This window comes from Macaca nemestrina, chromosome 15 (assembly GCF_043159975.1).
Source record: "Macaca nemestrina isolate mMacNem1 chromosome 15, mMacNem.hap1, whole genome shotgun sequence".
Taxonomy (NCBI): Eukaryota; Metazoa; Chordata; class Mammalia; order Primates; family Cercopithecidae; genus Macaca; species Macaca nemestrina.
Genome location: NC_092139.1, coordinates 17,541,614 through 17,565,032, shown reverse-complemented (window position 1 = coordinate 17,565,032; position 23,419 = coordinate 17,541,614). Strand labels below are relative to the sequence as shown.

General features: G+C 43.8%; 1 protein-coding gene across 19 annotated transcripts in view; it reads right to left on the bottom strand.

Moving 5' to 3' along the window:
- Window positions 1–23,419, bottom strand: part of LOC105496495 (zinc finger MYND-type containing 8) — a 149,032-nt gene that overhangs the window by 71,872 nt on the left and 53,741 nt on the right. For 13 of the 19 annotated variants that reach the window (XM_011766973.2, XM_011766982.2, XM_011766987.2 and 10 more), the window contains 7 exons: window positions 19,280–19,498; window positions 14,575–14,688; window positions 11,845–11,937; window positions 9,636–9,723; window positions 6,344–6,399; window positions 2,364–2,441; window positions 892–1,007 (listed from right to left, as the gene is read on the bottom strand). In XM_011766973.2, the coding sequence (XP_011765275.2) occupies window positions 892–1,007; window positions 2,364–2,441; window positions 6,344–6,399; window positions 9,636–9,723; window positions 11,845–11,937; window positions 14,575–14,688; window positions 19,280–19,498 (764 nt within the window). The remainder of the gene's footprint in view (window positions 1–891; window positions 1,008–2,363; window positions 2,442–6,343; window positions 6,400–9,635; window positions 9,724–11,844; window positions 11,938–14,574; window positions 14,689–19,279; window positions 19,499–23,419) is intronic. The other 6 variants (XM_024797515.2, XM_011766989.2, XM_011766993.2 and 3 more) reach the window with 2 other exon arrangements.

Genomic DNA, 23,419 nt, shown 5'->3' with positions numbered 1-23,419 from the left:
AGTAGACTTTTGGGATTCCTAGTACATGAGTTTGCTTTGGGAATTCACTCTTTTGGTCTGCAAGACGACTAGCAAAATTTAGCAGGGGAAACAAATTTCAGCTTCTGGACACTCTGTGTGTGTACATAATTTGTAGTATATGTATCTTAAGTAGTCTCCCCTACACACTAACACGCTTTCTCAAACCAATCGGTAGGGCTTCAAAAGGGTCTTTGCCTTACTTAATCATAACTTGATAAAAAAGAACTAAGATATTAACCACTGCTCATCTCTGCCTACCTGTTGTTCTCAAGCACGCAGAGGGCTCTGCTCTACAGGGAACTGCTATTAGCTGGAATAATTCACTCTGCCGCGTGCCGAGGGGAAGGGGAGGGCAGGAAGGCTGGGAGGGAGGGCTCACACCTGTCAAAACAGCAACCCCTTATAATTTCCCATTGTAGCTTCAGAGAAAAGGGAACAGGAGAGAACTACTCAGCATGATCATAAGAGATTCATTTACTGGCAATCTAGGAAACTACTTCTAATCTTTGAAACAATGATTTGGAAAGCAGTTTCCATGGAGGTTTAATTTACTTCAGAAACCCCTCCCAAAAACCAAAACAAAACAAAAAAGAAGAGCAGCATTTCAAACAGCCACAGAACCCATTCCAATTTTGGTTTCATCAACAGACCCAGTAAAGTAAGATGACTTTCTAACACACCTGAGAAAACTAGTCCACACCATTACCAAGCTTAACATACCACAGGAAATTTATTTCTACAACAAGATCAATGGTTGGTATCATGACAATAATCAGAATAGTAGCTACAGCCTCCAATTGTTTTCTTACCTAATAACAGTATCAAAGTTCAGTGAAAGCTACATGTTCCAAGCCTGTTATTAACTCCCACCTGTCATGTTGTCCAAAGAATCGGGCATCGACCTGCCCATCTTTATCCCTCAGAGCTTTTGCAGGCCAGAATGGAAACCCCTTCAGTTTGGCCCAGACCAAAGGATGTGGATTGCTCTAGGAAAAGAAAAACAAGATCCAGAGTTTGTACATATCTGACAGCAAGATGCCCACCAAAGTTTGGTATGTGAGGATGAAGCAGGATTGTGGGACATAGGCCATGAGTGGAAAAAGAGTTTCGAGCAGGGTCGGCCCGTGTGGTATTCCCTAAAAGGTGTGTGGCCAAGACACCTGGACAAAACTGCAAACGGAGTTAAATGGTGAAATCAAAAGCTGAATGAAGTCCAGGCACAGTGGCTCACGCCTGTAATCCCAGCACTCTGGAAGGCCAAGGCGGTGGATCACTGAGGTCAGGAGTTCGAGACCAGCCTGGCCAACATGGTGAAATCCCATCTCTACTAAAAACAGAAACATTAGCCGGATGTGGTAGCACTGTTAGTTCCAGTTACTCAAGAGGCTGAGGCAAGAGAATCACTTGAACCCAGGAGGTGGAGGTTGCAGTGAGCCAAGATCACGCCACTGCACTCCAGCCAGGGCAACAGATCAAGACTCCACTTCAAAAAAAAAAAAAAAAGAACAATGACTAAACCAGGGTTGGGTCCTAGCTGTACCATTATTACCTGGGCAGGCACGAGCAAGACATTTCACCTTACTGTGCAACAAACACACAGAGACAATGATGCCAGTACCTTCTGTCACATTTGGATTAAATGTGCATCATACCTGGCGTCTGATAAGGGGCAGTATTTTGCTACCTTTATTCTTTATTGAAGGCTATGCAGAGCCTTCGCTATTCCCATGTTAATCTCCAAAGACACGAAGAGATGCAAAGTGTATTTTCTCAACTTTCCTTGCCTAATCTTGCCTCCGAACCCATACCAACCCGCCACCCCCACTAACACACACACCAGTGCATCCCAACAACGTACTTCTCTCTGCAGTACCCCAGTCTGGAAAAGGCAGATACATGGGGAAACTAGGGTGACTTTATTTCCCCAAGGAACCATGTTTTGGAGGAACTATGGAGTTAATCCAGGGAAGTATTTTCAAACCTCTTAAAATAGAACCAACATGATTTGTAAATCACACACTGATTTAAGCTCATCTTATTATCTGAACAGCTTTGCTGCATCCCACATCTCTGATGAGCTCCCTTTTATGCTGCATCTTGCAGTCTGCCCAGGCTAATCAACCCAGGAAACCATGATGCTATCTCTGGCACATGAACTTTCAGCCTAAGAGGTTTATCCTACCTGGATTGCTTTCCCTCTGCCATAACTTTATCAGCAAAAAATTATCTTAAAACTCCATCCAAAGTTTCATCTAATAAGCCACCTGGAAAGAGCTGTCTCGGGGTAGTCATCCAAGGCACAGGGTTCCGTAAATGAAACAAGCAAAGTAAATCCAACTTACACAAGGCTCACAAAACCAGTTATCTCGTTTTTGGCAAGCAGCTAGATAACATTCTGGACATACTTCGATTTCATTCATCTGTAAAGCAAAAATACATTAGAATGTGTCACCCCAGAGGTGGATACCTTGTGGACCTCAATCCATGCTTGATGATTTTGAAGGTTACGATGTTTTAAAGTTCCACAGAGGGAACACCTTGGAGATGAATCCAACCGCTATGCATCACTCCCAGTGCTTCTACCCACTCCAAGCCATAGTCCTTTCTCTCTGGACCAGTGCAACAGCTAACTCCCCATGTCACCTGCTTCCACTTTTACCCCCATTATAGACATTCTCTGCAGAGCAGCCACAGCCATCTTTTTTTTTTTCCTCCTGAGTTTCACTCTGTTGCCCAGGCTGGAGTGCAGTGGCCCAATCTGGGCACACTGCAACTTTCGCCTCCCGGGTCCAAGTGATTCTCATGCCTCAGCCTCCCAAGTAGCAGAGATTACAGGTGTACACCACCACGCCCAGCTAATTTTTGTATTTTTTAGTAGAGACAGGGTTTCACTATGTTGGCCAGGCTAGTCTCAAACGCCTGGCCTCAAGTGATCCACCCACCTGAGCCTCCCAAAGTGCTGGGATTACAGGTGTGAGCCACCGGGCCCAACCCAGAGCCACCTTTTATAGAATAAAACTGATCCTGTCCTTCCCCTGCTTAAAAGCCCCCAGTGACTTCCCATTATACCCAGTAGTTCTCTGTCAGAGCACTTGAACCATTCCCCCTACCCACAGGGATCACACAGCAATGTCTGGAGACATTTTTGATTGTCACAAGTGGGCCAAAGGAGGGAGGGGGGACTACTGGAATCTAAGAGGTACACGATAGTCCCTGCAACTAAGAATTCTCTAGCCCTAAATGTCAGCAGTACCAAGCTGAGAAACTAACAGTGAAGTCTAATGACCTGACAGGTTCCTTCAAAGCCACATGTGATCGGGCCTTAGCCCACCTGTCTGGGCTCACCTTGCAGCAGCTCCGTTCCCCAACCCCTTCCAGCCACTGTGGCCTGCTCTGCTTGCCAAGTTCAATTCTATGTCCACAGTAGCTAATTAATACCACGTTGCCCTATTTCATCTTCACTGACAACAATCTGAAAATTCAATTAACTTATTGTCCTTTTCTCTCATAAGAAAGTACATTCCCCTAGAGTAACATTGTGGCTTAGAGCCAAAGACCCCAGAAGCTCCCTTCTTGGATCTCAAGTCAGACTCCACCATTTACTAGCTCTGTGACTTTAGGGTAAGCTGCTTCTCTTCTCGGAGCCCCAACTTGTTGATATATTGAAGAGAAAAAAAAAGCAGCACCCACCACAAAGGGCTGTTATAAGAAATTAAATGAGATAAATGTAAAGTGCTTCAAGTGACAGAGTAATCAATTTCGCCCATTAACATTTATTGAAGACTTAAGAGTGTGCTGGTAGCATTCTAAGAATTCTGTAAGTATTAACTCATTTATCCCATACACCCCATGAGATAAAAAAAAAAAATGAGGCCCCAAAAAGTTAAGTAACCTGCCCAAGGTCTTACAGCAACAAAGTGGCACGGTCAAGATTTGAACCCAGGCAGTCGGGCTCCAAAATCCATGCAGGTCACCACTGCACTGATATTTGTTATTCCTTTCTACCATTATCAGCCTTATTCTTCTCTTTAACTCTTATCATCATGCAAGGTGCCATATATGTAATAGGTGCTCAATAATTATAAGACTAACAGACTTCACAGGTCAGTGAATAAGTAAGTGAATGAATGTGTGAACAAATGCATGGATGGCAAAGTACACCTCCTGCTTCTAGCCTACTTTACTTCTGGGCTGTTCCAAAGGAACATATCCAAAATAGCCCGTATGACTTGTCGTCAAGGAAATGAAAACTAAAATCACAGTAAGATGCCTACTATTTTTGTTTGTTTGTTTCCTGTTTTTTTTTTTTTTTGGAGATAGAGTCTCACTCTGTCGCCGAGGCTGGAGTGCAGTGGCACGATCTCGGCTCACTGCAACCTCCACCTCCCAGGTTCATGCCATTCTCCTGCCTCAGCCTCCCGAGTAGCTGGGACTACAGGCACCCTCTACCACGCCTGGCTAATTTTTTGTATTTTTAGTAGAGACAGGGTTTCACCGTGTTAGCCAGGATGGTCTCGATCTCCTGACCTTGTGATCCGCCCACCTCGGCCTCCCAAAGTGCTGGAATTACAGGCATGAGCCACCACACCCAGCCAGATGCCTACTGTTTTTACAAATTACATCGTTGGGGCAAGGGGGCACAAATATACATACAGTTTTGTAATTACAACTCCCAATATTGGAAAGGACATACCCTCACTGTAATTGGAACATCTGACATGTTCACAGCCTCATAGTGATTTTATTTCTAAAAATTAAACTAAGGAAATCATCAAACGCACAATGATATTCATCACCTTGTTACTTAAAATGCTGATAAAACTGGGTACTACTTAATGACAAGAGGAGTAATTAAATGAATGTCCATGAGTTGTACGTAATACTATACAGCCATGAAAAATTCTGTTCTTCCTATGAGTTTAATTACCTAGGAAACAGAGAAAATACATAAAATAAACTAAGTGAAAAAGCAGTTTATAAAACTCTCTCTATATAAATACACAGACATAAGCTGGGCTTGGTGGCTGAGGCCTATATTCCCAGAATCTTCGGCAGCTGAGGCAGAAGGATTGCTTGAGCCCAGGAGTTTGAGACCAGCCTGGGCAACATGGCAAAACCCCATTTCTACAAAAAAAAAAAAAAAAAAAAAATTATTAAAAATTTAAAAAAATTACCCAGGCTTTAATTAGCTGAGTGTGATGGTGTACCCAGTACAATTTGAGACCCTGCCTCAAAAAATACATAGATAACTATATCTATATATAAATTTATATGGATAGATAACTTGTTTTCTTTTTTTCTCGAAGACAGAGTCTCACTCTGTCACCCAGTCTGGAGTGTAGTGGTGCTATCTTAGCTCACTGCAACCTCTGCCTCCCAGGTTCAAGTGATTCTTCTGCCTCAGCCTCCCGGTTTAGCTAGGATTACAGGCGTGTTCCACCACACCCAGCCAATTTTTGTATTTTTAGTGGAGACGGGGTTTTGCCATGTTGGCCAGGCTGGTCTCGAACTCCTGGACTCAAGTGATCTGCCTGCCTCAGCCTCCCAAAGTGCTGGGATTACAGGTGTGAGCCACTGCACCTGGCCAGGTATCTATCTATCTATCTGGATATATCTAGATCTAGATCTATATATCCTTATATAAAAAGACATGGATGGGTCCCAATGCTATCTGAACAGTTTTTCTTTATGAATGAATGAGAGCACACTGACACGTTGAAGGTCATCGCATCTCAGTTTTTTATTCTCACAATGAGATCTGATAAAGAAAGCCTCCCTCATACCATTTTGGCTGTGAGCCTGTCCCACAACCACCAGAGCGCCTCATGGCTCACATGCCTGAGATGTCTGTTCCATCCACACTATCACAATTATGGGCATTTGTAAGAAAACAGGTTCTCCTGGACACCTGGGCCACTCTCCCAGAAGCAGTCAAGGCCATGCCCTCAGATATCAAATCCTCTTCTGCAAGAGGACCAAAAGGCACCTGACACAATACCAGGCTGTGAGGCCAAGGTCAGAAATTACGAGTTCTATCTAGGCAATCAGGAAAAGACAGGAGGCCCAGTGGTTCCTGGTGACTCAAGGGTAAAAAACAAAAAATCCTTTCCATCTCCCTTAGATCACTGCTACAGTAAGGGTGTTTTATAATACATTGGGGCCACTCTTTGTTCTTTTTACTTTCCTTGAAGAGTAGGGGTACGGCCTCAACAAATTCCAAAATCACCTTGGCTACCTAATAGGAGATTCTGCAAATGGAAACCTCACTGCCCCATCCCCTCCCTCTGGGTGCATCTAAAACAGGACAGTGGGAAACACATACCTCATGTTCACAGATTTTGATGACTACTTTCGCTATTTGCGTCAATTTGTGATTTCCTAAGGGAATAAGAAAACAGGATTAATTCTAATGGAAATGCTGCAACACCAGGCCTGGGGATTTTACTTGCACTAACAACGTGTTTACTTGCTTTTCCCCCAGGATTAAGCTTTTAAAGGCTAAAACCAGAAGTTCCTGGCTTCTTTTTTTTTTTTTTTTTTTTTTTTTTTTTTTTTTTTGAGAAGGAGTCTCGCTCTGTCGCCCAGGCTGGAGTGCAGTGGCCGGATCTCAGCTCACTGCAAGCTCCGCCTCCCGGGTTCACGCCATTCTCCTGCCTCAGCCTCCCGAGTAGCTGGGACTACAGGCGCCCGCCACCTCGCCCGGCTAGTTTTTTGTATTTTTTAGTAGAGACGGGGTTTCACCGTGTTAGCCAGGATAGTCTCGATCTCCTGACCTCGTGATCCACCCGTCTCGGCCTCCCAAAGTGCTGGGATTACAGGCTTGAGCCACCACGCCCGGCCGTTCCTGGCTTCTAATAGTGATTCACATTATGTGATTCTTCCCATCAATGTCGATGACTCTTTGGCGCCTCGATGTCATCTTCTCTGCAACTGAGCAATTTATGTGGGTTTCTCTAGAGATCATAGATTAATACTTTTCAAATGCTTTGATACTCCAAAGGTTCGAATTAATGAAAAAAGGCCTTATTCTACCCATTGTCCCAGACGCCAGTCCAAGAAGAATCCAAGAGAAAGAAGAAGAGACATTTCTTGAATAGCTCTGGTGTGGCTAGTGCTTCAAAACACATTTTCTTCTTGGGCCAGATGTGGTGGCTCATGCCTGTAATCCCAACACCTTGGGAGGCCAAGGCAGAGAGATCACTTGAGCCCAGGAGTGGAAGACCAGCCTGGGCAACTTTTTAGCAAGACCCCATCTCTAGAAAAAAGCCACACACACACACACACACACACACACACACACACACACATTTTCTTCTCAGCTCCTCAAGAAGCCATATTAGGAAGCAGGAATAAAATGTGCCCATTTAATGAATGAGTAAGCCAAGGTTCAGGAGTCATAATTTACATTACTTAGCTAAAAAAGTAACCATCTAGCCCCAGGTCTAACTCTACACTAAAACAGAGGACAAGATGGTCCAAAAGTCATGTCTTCTTTCAACGTTATGGTATTTTTAGAAGTTGTAAATTTGTTGACATCAAGATTTCACACACACAAACACACAATATACCTACATTTCTGGTTTGCCTTGAAAACTCAGAAGATCCGATAACTATAATCAATGGAGCACTGGAGCTGCCAACAGCAACCTTTCCAGTCCAGGTAGGAGTTCTCTGTTCTCCATGATCCACAGCACATCACTTGACCTGCAGCCTTCTTGGCTTGTGCTAATGTTTTTGTTCTTCTACCTGACCTCATCCACTTGTTTATATAATCTGATAGGCTGGGCCTTTCTATATATTTGAGTATATAATCTTTACATAAATTCTTTTTTTTTTTTCTTGAGATGGAGTCTCGTTCTGTCACCCAGGTTGGAGTGCAGGGGCGCAGATCTCAGCTCACTGCAACCTCTGCCTCCTGGGTTGAAGTGATTCTTGTGCCTCAGCCTCCAGAGTAGCTGGGATTATAGGCATGCACCACCACACTCAACTAATTTTGGTATTTTTAGTAGAGACAGGGTTTCACCATGTTGACCAAGCTGGTCTTGAACCCGACTCAAGTGATCCGCCCGCCTCAGACTCCCAAAGTGCTGTGATTATAGGCGTGAGCCACTGCCCCGGCCCACACATTCTTAATGCCTAGTGCCTCACCTTTTTCCCCTCCTTTCACTCTCAGCCCTGCTATAGTTAATAATGCAGTATGTGTGCGTAAAGCAGATATACATATATCTTTCCTTAAACACTAGCAAACAGGCTGGCATGGTCTCTCACACCTGTAATCCCAACACTTTGGGAGGCCAAGGCAGGCAAATCACTTGAGGTCAGGAGTTCGACACCAGCCTGGCCAACATGGCGAAACCCCATCTCTACTAAAAATACAAAAAATTAGCCGGGTGTGGTGGCACATGCCTGTAATCCCAGCTACTCAGGAGGCTGAGGAACGAGAATCACTTCAACCCAGGAGATGGAGGTTTCAGCGAGCCAAGATCACACCACGGCACTCCAGCCTGGGCGACTAAGTGAGACTCTGTCTCAAAATAAATAAATAAATAATCCTCTTTTTGCAATGAACAAAATATCTGAATAGATGTTTACAAAGACATACAAGTTACCAGTAAGCACAGGAAAAGACACTGATCATTAGGAAAAGGCAAACTAAAACCATCATGACATAATACTTTACACCAAGAACAGGTAAAATTTAAAAGGCAGACAATATCAAGTGTTCGCCTTATATTGTGTGGAGCTAAAGAAAAATCTAATGTACCCTGCTGGCAGAATGTAAAATGATAGAACCACTTTGCAAAAACAGTTTGGTGAAACGTACTAAGTTAAATAAAAACCTACTCCCTGAGATGGCAACACCACTCCTAGGTATTTACCCAAGAGAAAGAAAAACCTATGTCCATGCAAAGACTTGCACAAGCAGATTCACAGCAGCTTATTCCTAACAGCCCAAAGCTGAAAACAACCCAAATATCCACCAGCATCAACCAGGTAAATGGATGAATGGCGGCATATTGATCGAATGAAAAGAAAAATCAGTCAGCAACAAAAAAAAAAGGAACCACTAATAACACATAACACAGATGACTCCTCAAAATATTACACTGTACGACAGCAGCCAGACACACAAGAGCACTACCTTGGACTCCAATTATATGAAATTCTACAAGAAGCAAAGCTAATCTACCCTAACACAAAGCAGAACTGTTGAGAGGGGTTCCTCTTGAGAGTGGGTTTCCTAGAAAAGGGCATGTAGGAGAATCCAACAGGCTGATAGGAATGTTCTGGATCTTGTGGTTACACATTTGTCAAATTCAACGAACGTAAACATAAAATCTGTGTTTTATTTTATGCAATTATACTTCCATTAAAACAGGGTTTGTAGAAACAACACTAAAAGGTAGCAGCACCATGCAGCCATGAGCCACTTTAGATGTCAGCTCATACCTTAAAATGAACTTGGTCACTGCCTCCTATTCACACATATTAGCACAATCGATACACAAGTATTCTCAGTATGAATTACGAGCCTGATTTTTGATGAAGGGCAGGAATTTGTGCAACACATATACAGCATACTCTCTTTCTTAGGAGTCATCTAAGCCACTCACCCCCATTATAAATGATGCAGTTGTGCAAAATCCACTTTGCATCAGCCAGGAAGGCTTCTGTGCAGCCATACATTTTCTTTTTCGCATTCTGGGAAGAAAAGTGATAGAGCATAATCAGTGAGTCTAGACAAGCCACAGTCAGTGACTCTTGTGTCCCCACATAATTTTTGTAGCAGTCATTTGCCAAATCAATTAGTGTTCTTCCACTCATTTCCCAAGATGCTTCTTTTTAACCTACCACACACGGACTAAAGAATGCTTTTAGGCCGGGCGCGGTGGCTCAAGCCTGTGATCCCAGCACTTTGGGAGGCCGAGACGGGTGGATCACGAGGTCAGGAGATCGAGACCATCCTGGCTAACACGGTGAAACCCCGTCTCTACTAAAAAAATACAAAAAACTAGCCGGGTGAGGTGGCGGGCGCCTGTAGTCCCAGCTACTCGGGAGGTTGAGGCAGGAGAATGGCGTGAACCCGGGAGGCGGAGCTTGCAGTAAGCTGAGATCCGGCCACTGCACTCCAGCCTGGGCGACAGAGCGAGACTCCGTCTCAAAAAAAAAAAAAAAAAAAAAAAGAATGCTTTTAATTTTTAGATCTATAACCCTATAAAAATGCACTCTTTGAATTTATCACAATAACTGGAATTTTCTCATAGTAGCTGTCATTTATCATGTAGCATCTTCCAATAAACAGGGTAGTTTATTTATTTACTTTTTTTTTTTTTTTTGGAGGTGGAGTTTTGCTCTTATCGCCCAGGCTGGAGTGCAGTGGCGCAATCTCGGCTCACTGCAACCTCCGCCTTCTGGGTTCAGGCGATTCCCTTGCCTCAGCCTCCCGAGTAGCTGGGATTAGAGGCATGTGCCACTATGCCCAGCTAATTTTAAGTAGAGACAGGGTTTCTCCACGTCGGTCAGGCTGGTCTTGAACTCCTGACCTCAGGTGATCCACCCGCCTTGGCCTCCCAAACTGCTGGGATTACAGGCATGAGCCACCGCGCCCGGCCAAACAGGACATTTCATATATTTTTACATTATTTATTATTAGTCTTATGGTCTCACACAAACCTCACAATAATTTAATGAAGTACTTATTATCATACCCATTTTACAGAAAGGCAAACTGAGATACAGTAATGTTAAGGAACGTTATCTAAAATTCCACAGCTCTTAACTTATAAAGTTAGGTTTCCAACTCCATCTCTTTTGAATGCCTCCTTTTTCCACCACACCATGAAGGTATGTGCAATTTCCTAAAAACAGACTAGATTTATGGTTTGGGAGTTATCAGGGAAGACAATATGAAGTAATGTTTCTTCCTCATGGATGCATTTCACTGCCCATATTTTGCTGCAAACAGTTTGAAAATCAGCATCAGTTTGATGTGGACAATCTAAAGTGTTCCAAGTATAATTTTCAGCGTGGAATTTCAGCATCAACTTTTAAAACCTTCAGGCATTTGGCCGGGCGCGGTGGCTCAAGCCTGTAATCCCAGCATTTTGGGAGGCCGAGATGGGCAGATCACGAGGTCAGGAGATCGAGACCATCCTAACACGGTGAAACCCTGTCCCTACTCAAAAAAATACAAAAAACTAGCCAGGCGAGGTGGCAGGCGCCTGTAGTCCCAGCTACTCCGGAGGCTGAGGCAGGAGAATGGCGTAAACCCAGGAGGTGGAGCTTGCAGTGAGCTGAGATCCGGCCACTGCACTCCAGCCTGGGCGACAGAGAGACTTCGTCTCAAAAAAAAAAAAAAAAAAAACCTTCAGGCATTCAAGAAATATCCTAATCAGTAGAATAAGTCAAATTCTAAGAAGCCACATCTTTATTGCTAATCTGGAGGCTTCCCAGACACTTAATTTTCTCTTCTTCCTTCCTGCTGCTCTCATTAGCACCTCCGAAAGAAAGAGGAGGTAACGTTCAACTCAATCAAATCACTAACTCTTAGAAGCTATAGCTTTTGCAGGTAAAAAGCTAGAATCACTCGTGAAAGTATTACCAAAGAATTTCAACATTCCACTGCAATCTTGGAAGAATGTTACAAAAGAAAGACATCAGAGAATCAAGAGTTCTTCTATCCAAATAAAGGAGCAATGAAAATGCAGAGAAACAATTTAAGATTGTTATGTCCAACTTGAGATACAGCATGGGCAATGAGGGAAGAGCCTTAGGCGTCTCAGCTGTGGGCTACAATGGTGAGGTTCTTTGATGGAGGCCAACCTTTTCCAATGTACAAAGGTCCATTGGATGGAAGATGTATTCCGCATAGTCAGGGTGCTGTTCCAATGGAACGGGCTTCTGGAATGCATCTGTCTACAAAAGAGAAGATATGCACACCCATCATTACTATGGAGAACCAAGCATTAATGCTAACAAACGGCTTGAAAAACGGAGACAACTTTTCAGATAATAAAGTTCTGAAGGTTTCCATAAAGGATGACCTTGGGGAGCTCCAAATTGTCTACCTTCTAATTCTGCCTGGTTATTGATAATAATGAGCCCAACTGTGATCCGATTTTATTCTTGGTTTTCAATACACACTCAAGAAACAGATCCTGTCTTCTTACATTAAGATTGACAATTACAATATGCGCTGTAAGTTAAAAAGATGCTTTAACGAAATCAGCAACTTTCTCCTGACTGATTTGATGTTCAACGATTTATTTGAGAAATTAATGCCTTCTTCAATTTTTCTTCTTGGTCTTTAATTCTATGGATTGACAAGTCTACATGACTCATTCTTTTTGTAAACAGTCATTAGCACATATAATTTAGCCTATGAAAAATCGAAAGTAATTCCTTGCCACACTCAACATAAAAATTATACCATAGCAAAAAAAAAAAAAATTGTGCAAACCAAACTAAGCAAACTAGTGCTTCCACTGATTGAGATTGTATTTAAAAGAGCCTAATTTGTTAAAGGTTCTCAATTGAAGGGTATCCAATTGGCATGCTCTAAATTTTTTTTTTATCATCTCATCAAAATTTCAGAATATAATCTCAAAGCAAAAGCTTCTTTTTTATTAAAGAAATAAAACCACAGTGACTAGCCCCAAGAATCTAAATTTAGCCCCAAGAATCTACACTTTTGTACAGTAATGGATTTAGACAGCAAATTCTCAGGAGTTCTACAAAGGGTCACCACTAGCCCCTATGGTGCCTTTGTGCAAATCAGGTACGGGGCGCCACATCCGCAAGTTTCTCTAGATTCGTCTGTAGGGGCCAGGCGCAGTGACTCACGCCTGTGATCCCAGCACTTTGGGAGGCTGAGGCAGGAGGATCATTTAAGGCCAGAAGTTTAAGACTAGCCTGGCAACATAGCGAGACCCTGTCATTACAAAAAACCAATAATAAAAAAGTTAGCTGGGTGTGGCGGTGTGTGCATCTATAGTTCCAGCTACTTGAGAGGCTGAGGTGGGAGCATTGCCTGAGCCCAGGAGGTTGATGCTGCAGTAAGCTATGATTGCGCTCCAGCCTAGGCAACAAAGCAACAGTCTGCCTCCAAAAAAAGAAAAGAAGGAAGAAGGGAGGGAGGGAGGGAGGGAGGGAAAATATTCATCTATAGAAAAAATGTCATAATATGCTTATTATATTGTCAAAATAATATTACTTTCAAAAACAAGTTATTTTTCTGCCATTTTCCTGAAAAGTATTATGATACATATACAAACCACAGTGGCTATGGTATAACCTGGGATTCAAAACAGGTGGGGCACCTATGTGAGGTACACAACTGGCCAGCCCTGCCCCACATGCAGATTTTCCTCAAGGGGCAAAGGCTGTATATCAAATCCCATCTCAAAATTGAAGGAACTAACCAAAATCTCACCCTCTACGGAAAAGTCACTGATTGAGTTTTCCTTGAAAGTTCCATCATCAGATCTGGGACATACATAAACTGTGTTGTGCTCAGCTTCCTCACTGAAATGGATTTTCCTAACTCCCATGGGAAGGAGCACAAAGCTCCCCTTGCTGGGTGCTGTACAAGGTTTCACTTTGCAACCAATCAGAATTTTCAATCCCCCTCAATGTTTTACTACGTCATTGCCCAAATGATGCAGTTTGGTTCTGTGTCCCCACCCAACCTCATCTCGAATTTTAATCCCTACATGTCAAGGGAGGAACCTGGTGGGAGGTGACTGGATCACGGGGGTGGTTTCTCCCATTCTGTTCTCGTGATAGTGAGTGAGTTCTCACAAGATCTTGTAGTTTAAAAGTGTCTGGCACTTCCCACCCCACTTCTCTTGCTGCCATGTAAGACGTGCCTTGCTTCCCCTTCACCTTCCACCATCACTGTAAGTTTGCTAAGGCCTCCCTAGCCATGCAGAACTGTGAGTCAAATAAACCTCTTTTCTGGCCAGGCGCAGGGGCTCATGCCTGTAATCCCAGCACTTTGGGAGGCCGAGGCTGGAGGATCTCTTGAGGTCAGGAGTTTGAGACCAGCCTGGCCAACATGATAAAACCCCGTTTCTACTAAAAATACAAAAAAAAATTAGCCCACGTGGTGGCGGGAGCCTGTAATCCCAGCTCCTGGGGAGGCAGAGGCATGAGAATCACTTGAACCTGGGAGGTGGAGGTTGCAGTGAGCCGAGATCAATCACACCACTGCACTCCAGCCTGGGTGACAGAGCAAGTCTCTGTCTCAAAAACAACAAAAAAACAAAAAACCTTTTTTCTTCATAAATTACTCAGTCTCAGGTAATATCTTTACAATAGTGTGGAAAGAGACTAATGTACCAATTAAACTCCTTTGAGACATACAGTGCTTACTACTACAGAGAATTAACTGAATGGCATCATACCTCAGGTGTGATTTACACATACTTGAATTTGGGGACACAAGGAGGCCCAAAGAATACGTCAGGTGCCTAAAAAGCTAAGCTATTAACAGAACAAAACATATGTCATTACATTCATTTACGCTTATACCAAGAGGAACTTTCTTCTTACCCCTGGCTGTTTCATTTTCTGAATGGCAAACTTGAGCAGGTAGGATAACTGTTCAATGGTGAGCATTGTCATGGCTTTACTCTGGGTCTCGATGCATTCTGCTACTGTAATTTTCTACAAGTCAAAGTCATACACAAATGTCCGGTTAGAAAAAAGAAATTACCATCCATGTACTGATTTCTATTTTTTCAGCCAACTCACGGACAAAAAGCAATTCTCATCCAAATGAGACTTGTTGTTTCACTTAGCAAAGACTCCTGGAACAAAATGTAACAGATCTACTGGAACAAAATGTACCGTATCAGTGGGTAACTATTAAAAAACCTATCAATCTCTTTCCTTATCAGGAAGCATTTTTAGCTCAGGAAGATGACATGATCTGAGAAAAGATGTGGGGTAGACAGGGGCCTGAAAAATCATCATTATTATAACCTTTAGGTTTCAGGAATGGGATATGAAAGGAAAGGCCAGGTGGGCATGGTGGCTCACACCTGTAATCCCAGCACTTGGGGAGGCTGAGGTGGGTGGATTGCTGGAGCCCAGGTGTTGGAGACCAGCCTGGCAACATGATGAAACTCCATCTCTACAAAAAGTACAAAAATTAGCCAGGCATGGTGGCACACGTCCATAGTCCCAACTACTTGGGATGCTGAGGTGGGAGGATGGCTTGAGCCTGGGAGGCAGAGGCTGCAGTGAGCCATGATTGCACCACTGCATTCTAGCCTGGGTGACAGAGTGAGATCCTGTCTCAAAAATATATATGCGTAAAAAAAGAAAGTAAAGGCCATGGATGATTTCAGGGTGATTACTTCACAGGATTAACACTTATCAACCATTTATCCTGATCCTCTTAAGGTTCTGGGCTGTCATTCAGGAAACTGACAAGGCATTAATTCAATGGCATCACTGATGGAAAGGGACAGACTTCCCTGCGGAAAGATTACAAGGGAAAGCAGTGGACTAATAATACCTATGACTTCATTGTCCATCTCCCTTACTTTGAACCCACCTAAGGCGCTGTGTCAAACTACAAAAGAAGCACAACCTAACCTAACCGTCTATCTCCATGGGCAATAGATATCAGCTCAGAAGGGAAACTCCCATCAAAGAAGAGACCTAGAGGAACGTCTGAAACCAGATTCTGCTATGTAAATCTGGTACTATATCTTAAGGCTTCAGAATCCTTATGTAGCAGCAACAACAAAAATAGCAAATTCTGATCATGTCAGGAAACACTCTTTAACCATCTGTGTAGGGAGAGCTGAGAAAAGTTTTCTCCAATTAATTTGGATTCAGTTTCCATTTTTCACATCTCTGGGGCCTCCAAAAGGAACTCTCAGATGTGTCTCGTTGGTTGTCGAGGAAAAGGCCAACACAAGAGTCACTCGGAAGCTGAAAACAGTGCATGACGCACGCATCTATTTGCTTAGCTACCAGAGCCTGCAACATTCCGTCTTCCCAGTTGACTGCCATAACAACTCTTCCCTGGAAGAAATTCAGGGCCCTGAATCTCAAACACAGAGCACCTGTTTGTTTGAATCTGGTTTGTTTCCAGGTAACCTATCCATGGCAAACACTTGGGCTGCCTGCCGAACTATCATTCATTCCCTCTCGCCCCGCACTCCTTCTTCCTGGCTGGCAGTGCCTGGTTCCCACAACACAAAAAGCACCACATAAGCAATTTTCAAGGCTTTTTTGTGCAAGGACTCGTGATGCAATACTGACCAATGAGCCCAGGGGCAAATCAGCTGGGGGATGATGGACAAATCTTTCTGCTGGATAAAAAGAGATGTAAGGGCCGGGCGCGGTGGCTCAAGCCTGTAATCCCAGCACTTTGGGAGGCCGAGGCGGGCGGATCACAAGGTCAGGTGATCGAGACCACAGTGAAACCCCGTCTCTACTAAAAATACAAAAAATTAGCCGGGCGCGGTGGCGGGCGCCTGTAGTCCCAGCTACTCAGGAGGCTGAGGCAGGAGAATGGCGGGAACCCGGGAGGCGGAGCTTGCAGTGAGCCGAGATCGCGCCACTGCACTCCAGCCTGGGCAACAGCGTGAGACTCCGTCTCAAAAAAAAAAAAAAAAAAAAAAGAGATGTAAGGAGAGACACCCTCCTTTTGGGAGAATTTCTGTCTATCCACACATAATACCTGAACCCCAGCAGCCAACTTATGGCTTGGAGAACGTGTCACCTCAACAATGAGATGGAAAGCGTCTGGCTCTAAATAAACCCTGGCCTGGCCCTGCCTCTGGGTTCTGATGATAATAAATCCATATTGTTTCAGCCCCCTTCCATCAGGAACTAGTGCTTGCATTAATAACTATTTTTTGTTGGTGGGGCACAGTGGCTCACACCTGTAATCCCAACAATTTGGGAGGTCGAGGTGGGAGGATCGCTTAAGCCTAGGAGTTCAAGACCAGCCTAGGTAACATAGCAAGACTCTGTCTCTACAAAAGACTTAGTAAGTAGCTAGGTGTGGTGGTGTGTACCTATGGTCCCAGGTACTCAGGAGGCTCAGGTGGGAGGATCACTTGAGCCCAGGTGGTCAGGGCTGCAGTGAGCATGATCTAATTACTGCACTCCAGCCTGGGCAACAGAAGAAGACCGTGTCTCAAATAAAAATAAAAGAACTATTATTTGCAGCAAAAGCATCCTATCAGAGCTGCTGTCATCTTTGCAATATCATTAAACAACTGGAAAAAGCTGGCCAAGACCAAAGAAAATCGGTGAAGGTTCCAGATCCCATGACAATGTAGTAGAATGGAGTCAGCCTCTGAGTGCAGAGGACAACGCCGCTGTACGATGCAAACCCTACATATTTCTCCATCTAGAGTAACCCAAAGAGAATAGCAGCCACCTTTTGCCATATTAAAGAGGACACCATTACAGCATCATCGTCATCATATTGATTTGATGTCTACTTTTTTTTTTGTATATTTCTTATTTTTCTCCTCTCCCTACACAAAAGCATGACAGACACTGTCCTATAGCTTGCTTTTTTCCCTACTAAAGGCATCTGGATGATCTTTCCATTTCACACATAGTAAGCTTCCTCATGGCCGGGCGCAGTGGCTCAAGCCTGTAATCCCAGCACTTTGGGAGGCCGAGACGGGCGGATCACGAGGTCAGGAGATCGAGACCATCCTAGTGGCTAACACGGTGAAACCCCGGCTCTACTAAAAAATACAAAAAACTAGCCGGGCGAGGTGGCGGGCGCCTGTAGTCCCAGCTACTAGGGAGGCTGAGGCAGGAGAATGGCGTAAACCCAGGAGGCGGAGCTTGCAGTGAGCTGAGATCCGGCCACTGCACTCCAGCCTGGGCGACAGAGCGAGACTCCGTCTCAAAAAAAAAAAAAAAAAGAAAGCTTCCTCATTTGAGATCAAACTCCAATGTACCTTTTTTTTTTCTTTTTTTTGAGACATGGTCTTGCTTTATTGCCCAGGCTAGAATGCAGTGGCATGATTACAGCTCACTGCAGCCTCAACCATCTGGGCTCAAGTGATCCTCCAAGTTCACCCTCCCAAGTAGCCAGGACTACAGACACATACCACCATGCCTGGCTAATTTTTTAAAACTTTCTGTAGAGACGGGGGTCTCCCTATGTTGCCCACACAGGTCTTCAACTCCTGGGATCAAACAATCTTCTTGCCTCGGCCTCCCAAAGTGCTGGGATTACAGTCATGAGCCACCACACTCAGCCTCCAATGCATCTGTGAATCCAAGAGACATTCCACATTAAATAATTGTGGAGACGACATTTTTATTTTCAGCAATTCAAAACAAACATCAGAGTTGGGGGTCTCCAAGAACAGGAGCCACCTCAGAACGGTGGAAACCCTAATAGTTGGCTTAATAAAGGGTGCCTGGGCTTTGCTACATAGGAGGCGTACACAGTGCCCGACTACACCCGTGCACTGCTGCCTCCGGCCGTCTGCCTAGAAGGTGTCCCCCAAATGGCTGCATGGCTCACTCCTCTCCTTCATCAAGTCTTTCTCAAACTTTAGTGAGACTTTCCCAGACCACCACATTCAAAATGAAAACACTTCGCACCCCTTTGGACTTCCTATTCCCATCCTGAATTTGTTTTCTTCACAGCACTTTTCTTTTAACTCATTATATGAAACATTATTTATTTTGGTTTTTGTCCTTTTCTGCTGGGGGAAAAAAAAAAAAAAGATTCATGCCTGTTTTTGTGCACTGTCGAATCCCCAGCACCTAACAGGCACTCAAGAAATACTTGTTGCACAAAAGAAAGCATCAGATGGCCACCACAGGGAACATGCAACCAAACGTGGTCTTCTCAGCTTAGTTACTGCTGATGATTCGATGATGAGGCAGGCAACAACATCCAAGATAGAGAAGAACAGCAGAGATCTTTTCAAAATGTGTGAGCCATTCATGATTTAGGAGTTAACGTTCAAAAAGTTCCTCATAGAAGATGCAGAGATGATGACTACAGATCTCCAAGGAATCCAAGGACTCATGAGAAACCAGAAATAATATTCCGTGCAATTGTCTTTCCAAGAGCTGCAGTACTGCAGCCACTGCCGGTGGTGGTCGAGAAGCGGGTGACCCGGATAGAACAGGTGGAAAGCAAGAAATTTCTCTTTTCCATCTATCTGGATTATTTGTATATTTAAAAATATAAGGAAGAAAGAGAAAGGAGAGGAAACGAGGCAGGTAATGCATTCATTCATCAGGAACTAACCTCACATTCAGGACAAAACCAGTCCCCCTCTGGTTCCGATGTCAGTCTCAGACACTTAGCGTGATAAACCCGGGGACAGAGCTCACAGCAAAGGACTTGGCCTTCCCGGTGACAAACCCAGCAGTAGAAATCATTTCGTCCATCCTGCGGTACAACATCAACAGGGTCTGTGGTGAGTGGCTGCTTCATATAGTAAAACGGACCATGTCTTAGTTCTGACTGAAATGTAGGCAAGAAAGACAGGTTTGGTTTCAAAACAAATGTGCATTCTCAAAAGGAATTTGAACAAGTACATCAATAACAACAAAAGAAAATTACAGTATTTCACAAATTCATTAAAAAGCCAAACTATCTTACGTTACTAAATACTGCATTAGCAAGTTGTTAAAATTATGAAGATTTTTCTTTTTTCTATTTTAAGAGGCCACGATTAAAAGCTGGTATCTAAGAGTCACAAGGCAGCCCTAGCAGAACGGCACACTGCCTACAACCCAGATCTACCTAGGTTCAGATTTTAACTCTACCATTAACCAGGTGCATGACCTTGGACAAGTCTCTTAACCTCTCAGCTTCAATTTTCTCATCTGTAAAATGGAGATGATAATACCTAACACTTACTTCATGGTACTGTGTTGCTGTTAAATGGGGTGATATAATCTATGCCTACTGATCAAAATGCCACCATATAACAGTGCTAATGTGGTTGGAAGCCCAGCTTACGGAAGTCCCAGTTTACAAAGCCAATAAAAGCGCAGTAGTTTGCCCCGGGATTCTTTAAATGGCAGACGTTTAGAGAACAGATCAATAGGGTTTGAGTCACCAAAAAATGGTTATCTTTTTTTTTTTTTCTTTCTTCAGAGATGGAGTCTCGCTCTGTCGCCCAGGCTGGAGTGCAGTGGAGTGATCTCAGCTCACTGCAACCTCCACCTCCCGGATTCAAGCCATTCTCCTGTCTCAGCCTCCCGAGTAGCTGGGACTACAGGTGTATGCTACCACGCCCGGCTAATTTTCGTAATTTTAGTAGAGATGGGGTTTCACCATGTTAGCTAGGCTGGTCTCCATCTCCTGACCTCATGATCCACCCGCCTCAGCCTCCCAAAGTGCTGGGATCACAGGCGTGAGTCACTGCATCCGGCCAGTTATCTAATTTTTAAGTTTACCCCCAATACATAAAGTGTTTATGAGCCAACAAGAGGCTTCCTAAAGCCATAATTCTTGAACATGGTAGGTCCTTGTTTTTGCCAGGGAGCCATATCTCTTATTTGACATCAGCAATGGCAGAAAGATGAGATGGGTGGCCAATTCATGGGAGCTCGACCTCTTCCTGGTATATTATGGTATATTATGGAATATTATGTTATATTATGGAATCCAGCAAAGCCACACTTGAACACAAAAAGTCACTCAGGAGAAACTCATAATGAAAATGTCTATCAGAAATGAATACGAAATCCTATTTAGGAAGTACATGTGTAAGTCCAGTGGGAAGGGTCAAAACGACATGGTAACTAGCTGTGTGGTCTTAGGAAAGCGACTCAACCCACTTTGAGCCTCAATTCCCTGGCAATAAAACCATGGAGAACAGTTTAGCCACAACCATATTCCCCACCCTCGAATAACTCTCACTGTATAACACGTTTCTTTTCTGTCCTTCAGTAAAACATGATGGTGTCCTCCATAAATATCTTCTATGTTGTTGAGATACTGCATACTTTTTGATGATACTATGAATGGGGATTTACTAAACGGTTATCATTGATACATAGAAATGTTGTCAGATTTCTAATACCGACCTCATATATAGACAGTTCCAATAGATTATTGACTGAAAATCATATAACTCTAAGTAACACCGGTTTTGTCTTTTCCTGTCTAAAACTAGAACGTTACTTTTTTTTTTTTTTTTTGAGACAGAGTCTCGCTCTGTTGCCCAGGCTGGAGTGCAGTGGTGCGATCTCGGCTCACTGCAAGCTCCGCCTCCTGGGTTCACACCATTCTCCTGCCTCAGCCTCCCGAGTAGCTGGGACTATAGGTGCCCACCACCTCGCCAGGCTAGTTTTTCGTATTTTTTAGTAGAGACGGGGTTTCACCGTGTTAGCCACTAGGATGGTCTCGATCTCCTGACCTCGTGATCTGCCCGTCTCGGCCTCCCAAAGTGCTGGGATTACAGGCTTGAGCCACCGCGCCCGGCCCTTTTTTTTTTTTTTTGAGATGGTGTTTCGCTCTTGTTGCCCAGGCTGGAGTGCAATGGCGCAATCTCAGCTCACTGCAACCTCTGCCTCCCAGGTTCAAGTGATTCTCCCGCCTCAGCCTCCTGAGTAGCTGGGATAACAGGCACCCACCACCACGCCCAGGTAATTTTTTGTATTTTTAGTAGAGACAGGGTTTCACCATGTTGGCCAGGATGGTCTCCAACTCCTGGCCTCAGGTGATCTGCCCACCTCTACCTCCCAGAGTGCTGGGATTATAGGCGTTAGCCGCTGCTCCCGATCGCATAATTCTTTAGCCCAGTTATTTCCCTGTGTCATATCAACTTTTAAGATAGAGCTCTACTTGGTTTCCAGGGAATACCAATATCACTGCTACAATATTTTTTCATGTTACATTTTCAGCATGCTGTTGCACACCATCTTCATTTTATCCTGACAATCACCCAAAAAGGTACTAAGAGCACTCCCTAATGAGAAAATCAGAAATCAAAAATGCTCCAAAATCCTTAAGTTTTTGAGCACTAACATGAAGCCACAAGTGGAAAATTCCACATCTGACCTCTTGTGATGAGTCACATATATTATTTAAAATATTGTATAAATTTACCTTCAGGCTATATGTATAAGGTATGTGATATGGTTTGGCTGCATCCCCACCCAAATCTTATCTTGAATTGTAATTCCCATAATCCCCACATGTCATGGGAGGGAGCCGGTGGGAGGTAATTGAATCATGGAAGTGGTTACCTCCATGATGTTCTGGTGATAGTTCTCACAGGATCTGATGGTTTTATAAGGAGCTTTTCCCCCTCTTCTCTCTGCATTTCTCCTTGAAGCAGCCATGTGAAGGACGTGTTTGCTTCCCTTCCCCACCTTGATTTTAAGTTTCTTGAGGCCTCCCCAGCCATGCTGAACTGTGAGTCAAACTGCCTTCCTTTATACACATTACCCAGTCTCGGGTATGTCTTTATTAGCAGCATGAGAACAAACAAACTAATATAGTATGTATGAAACATAAATGAATTTTAAGTTTAGACCAGGCACAGTGGCTCACGCCTGTAACATCAGCACTTTGGGAGGCCGAGACGGGTGGATCACCTGAGGTCAGGAGTTCCAGAACAGCCTAGGCAACATGGTGAAACTCTATCTCTACAAAAAATATAAAAATTAATGCACAAACCTGTGCATTAAGGCATGGTGGCACATGCCTGTAATCCCAGCTACTCAGGAGGCTGAGGCAGGAGAATGGCTTCAACCCAGGAGGCAGAGGTTGCAGTTGAGTCAAGATTAGGCCACTGCACTCCAGCCTGGGTGACAGGGCAAGACATCATCATCTCAAAAAAATATATATCTACGTGTTTAGGCTTGGGTCCCATCTTGAGATATCTCACTATGTATATATGCAAATATTCCAAATTAAAAAATAAACAAATAAAAACTAAAAAACACTTCTGGTCCCAAGCATGAATAAGGGATACCCAGCCCGTACTAGTCTTACTTGACATGTAGAAAAACTTGGTTACTTGGTTAAAGAGATTTATCTGACCTTGGAGCCCAGAGCAAAGACTCAAACCTGGGTCTCCCAGCACACCCTCTCTTCCCTATAGCCCTCACAAGACAATGCTGAATCCAGGAGAGCCTGCGTTGACTTAGAGACCCCCTCAGAGAACATTATCTGTAATGCAAACTAAATTCAGCTTAATGCACAAACCTAGAGGGAAAAAACATCTGAAATATAAGATGACTACTAAAAACCTGACAGAAGGGGACATGAACAGCATCCAGAGCACGGGCTCTCAACCTTGGTACTGGTGACACTGGACGCCAGAAAAGTCTTTGTTGTGGGAGACGTCCTATGCATTGCAGGGCAGATAGCATACCTGGCTAGATTCCAGTAACACTCTAACATTGTCACACACATAAAATTAGG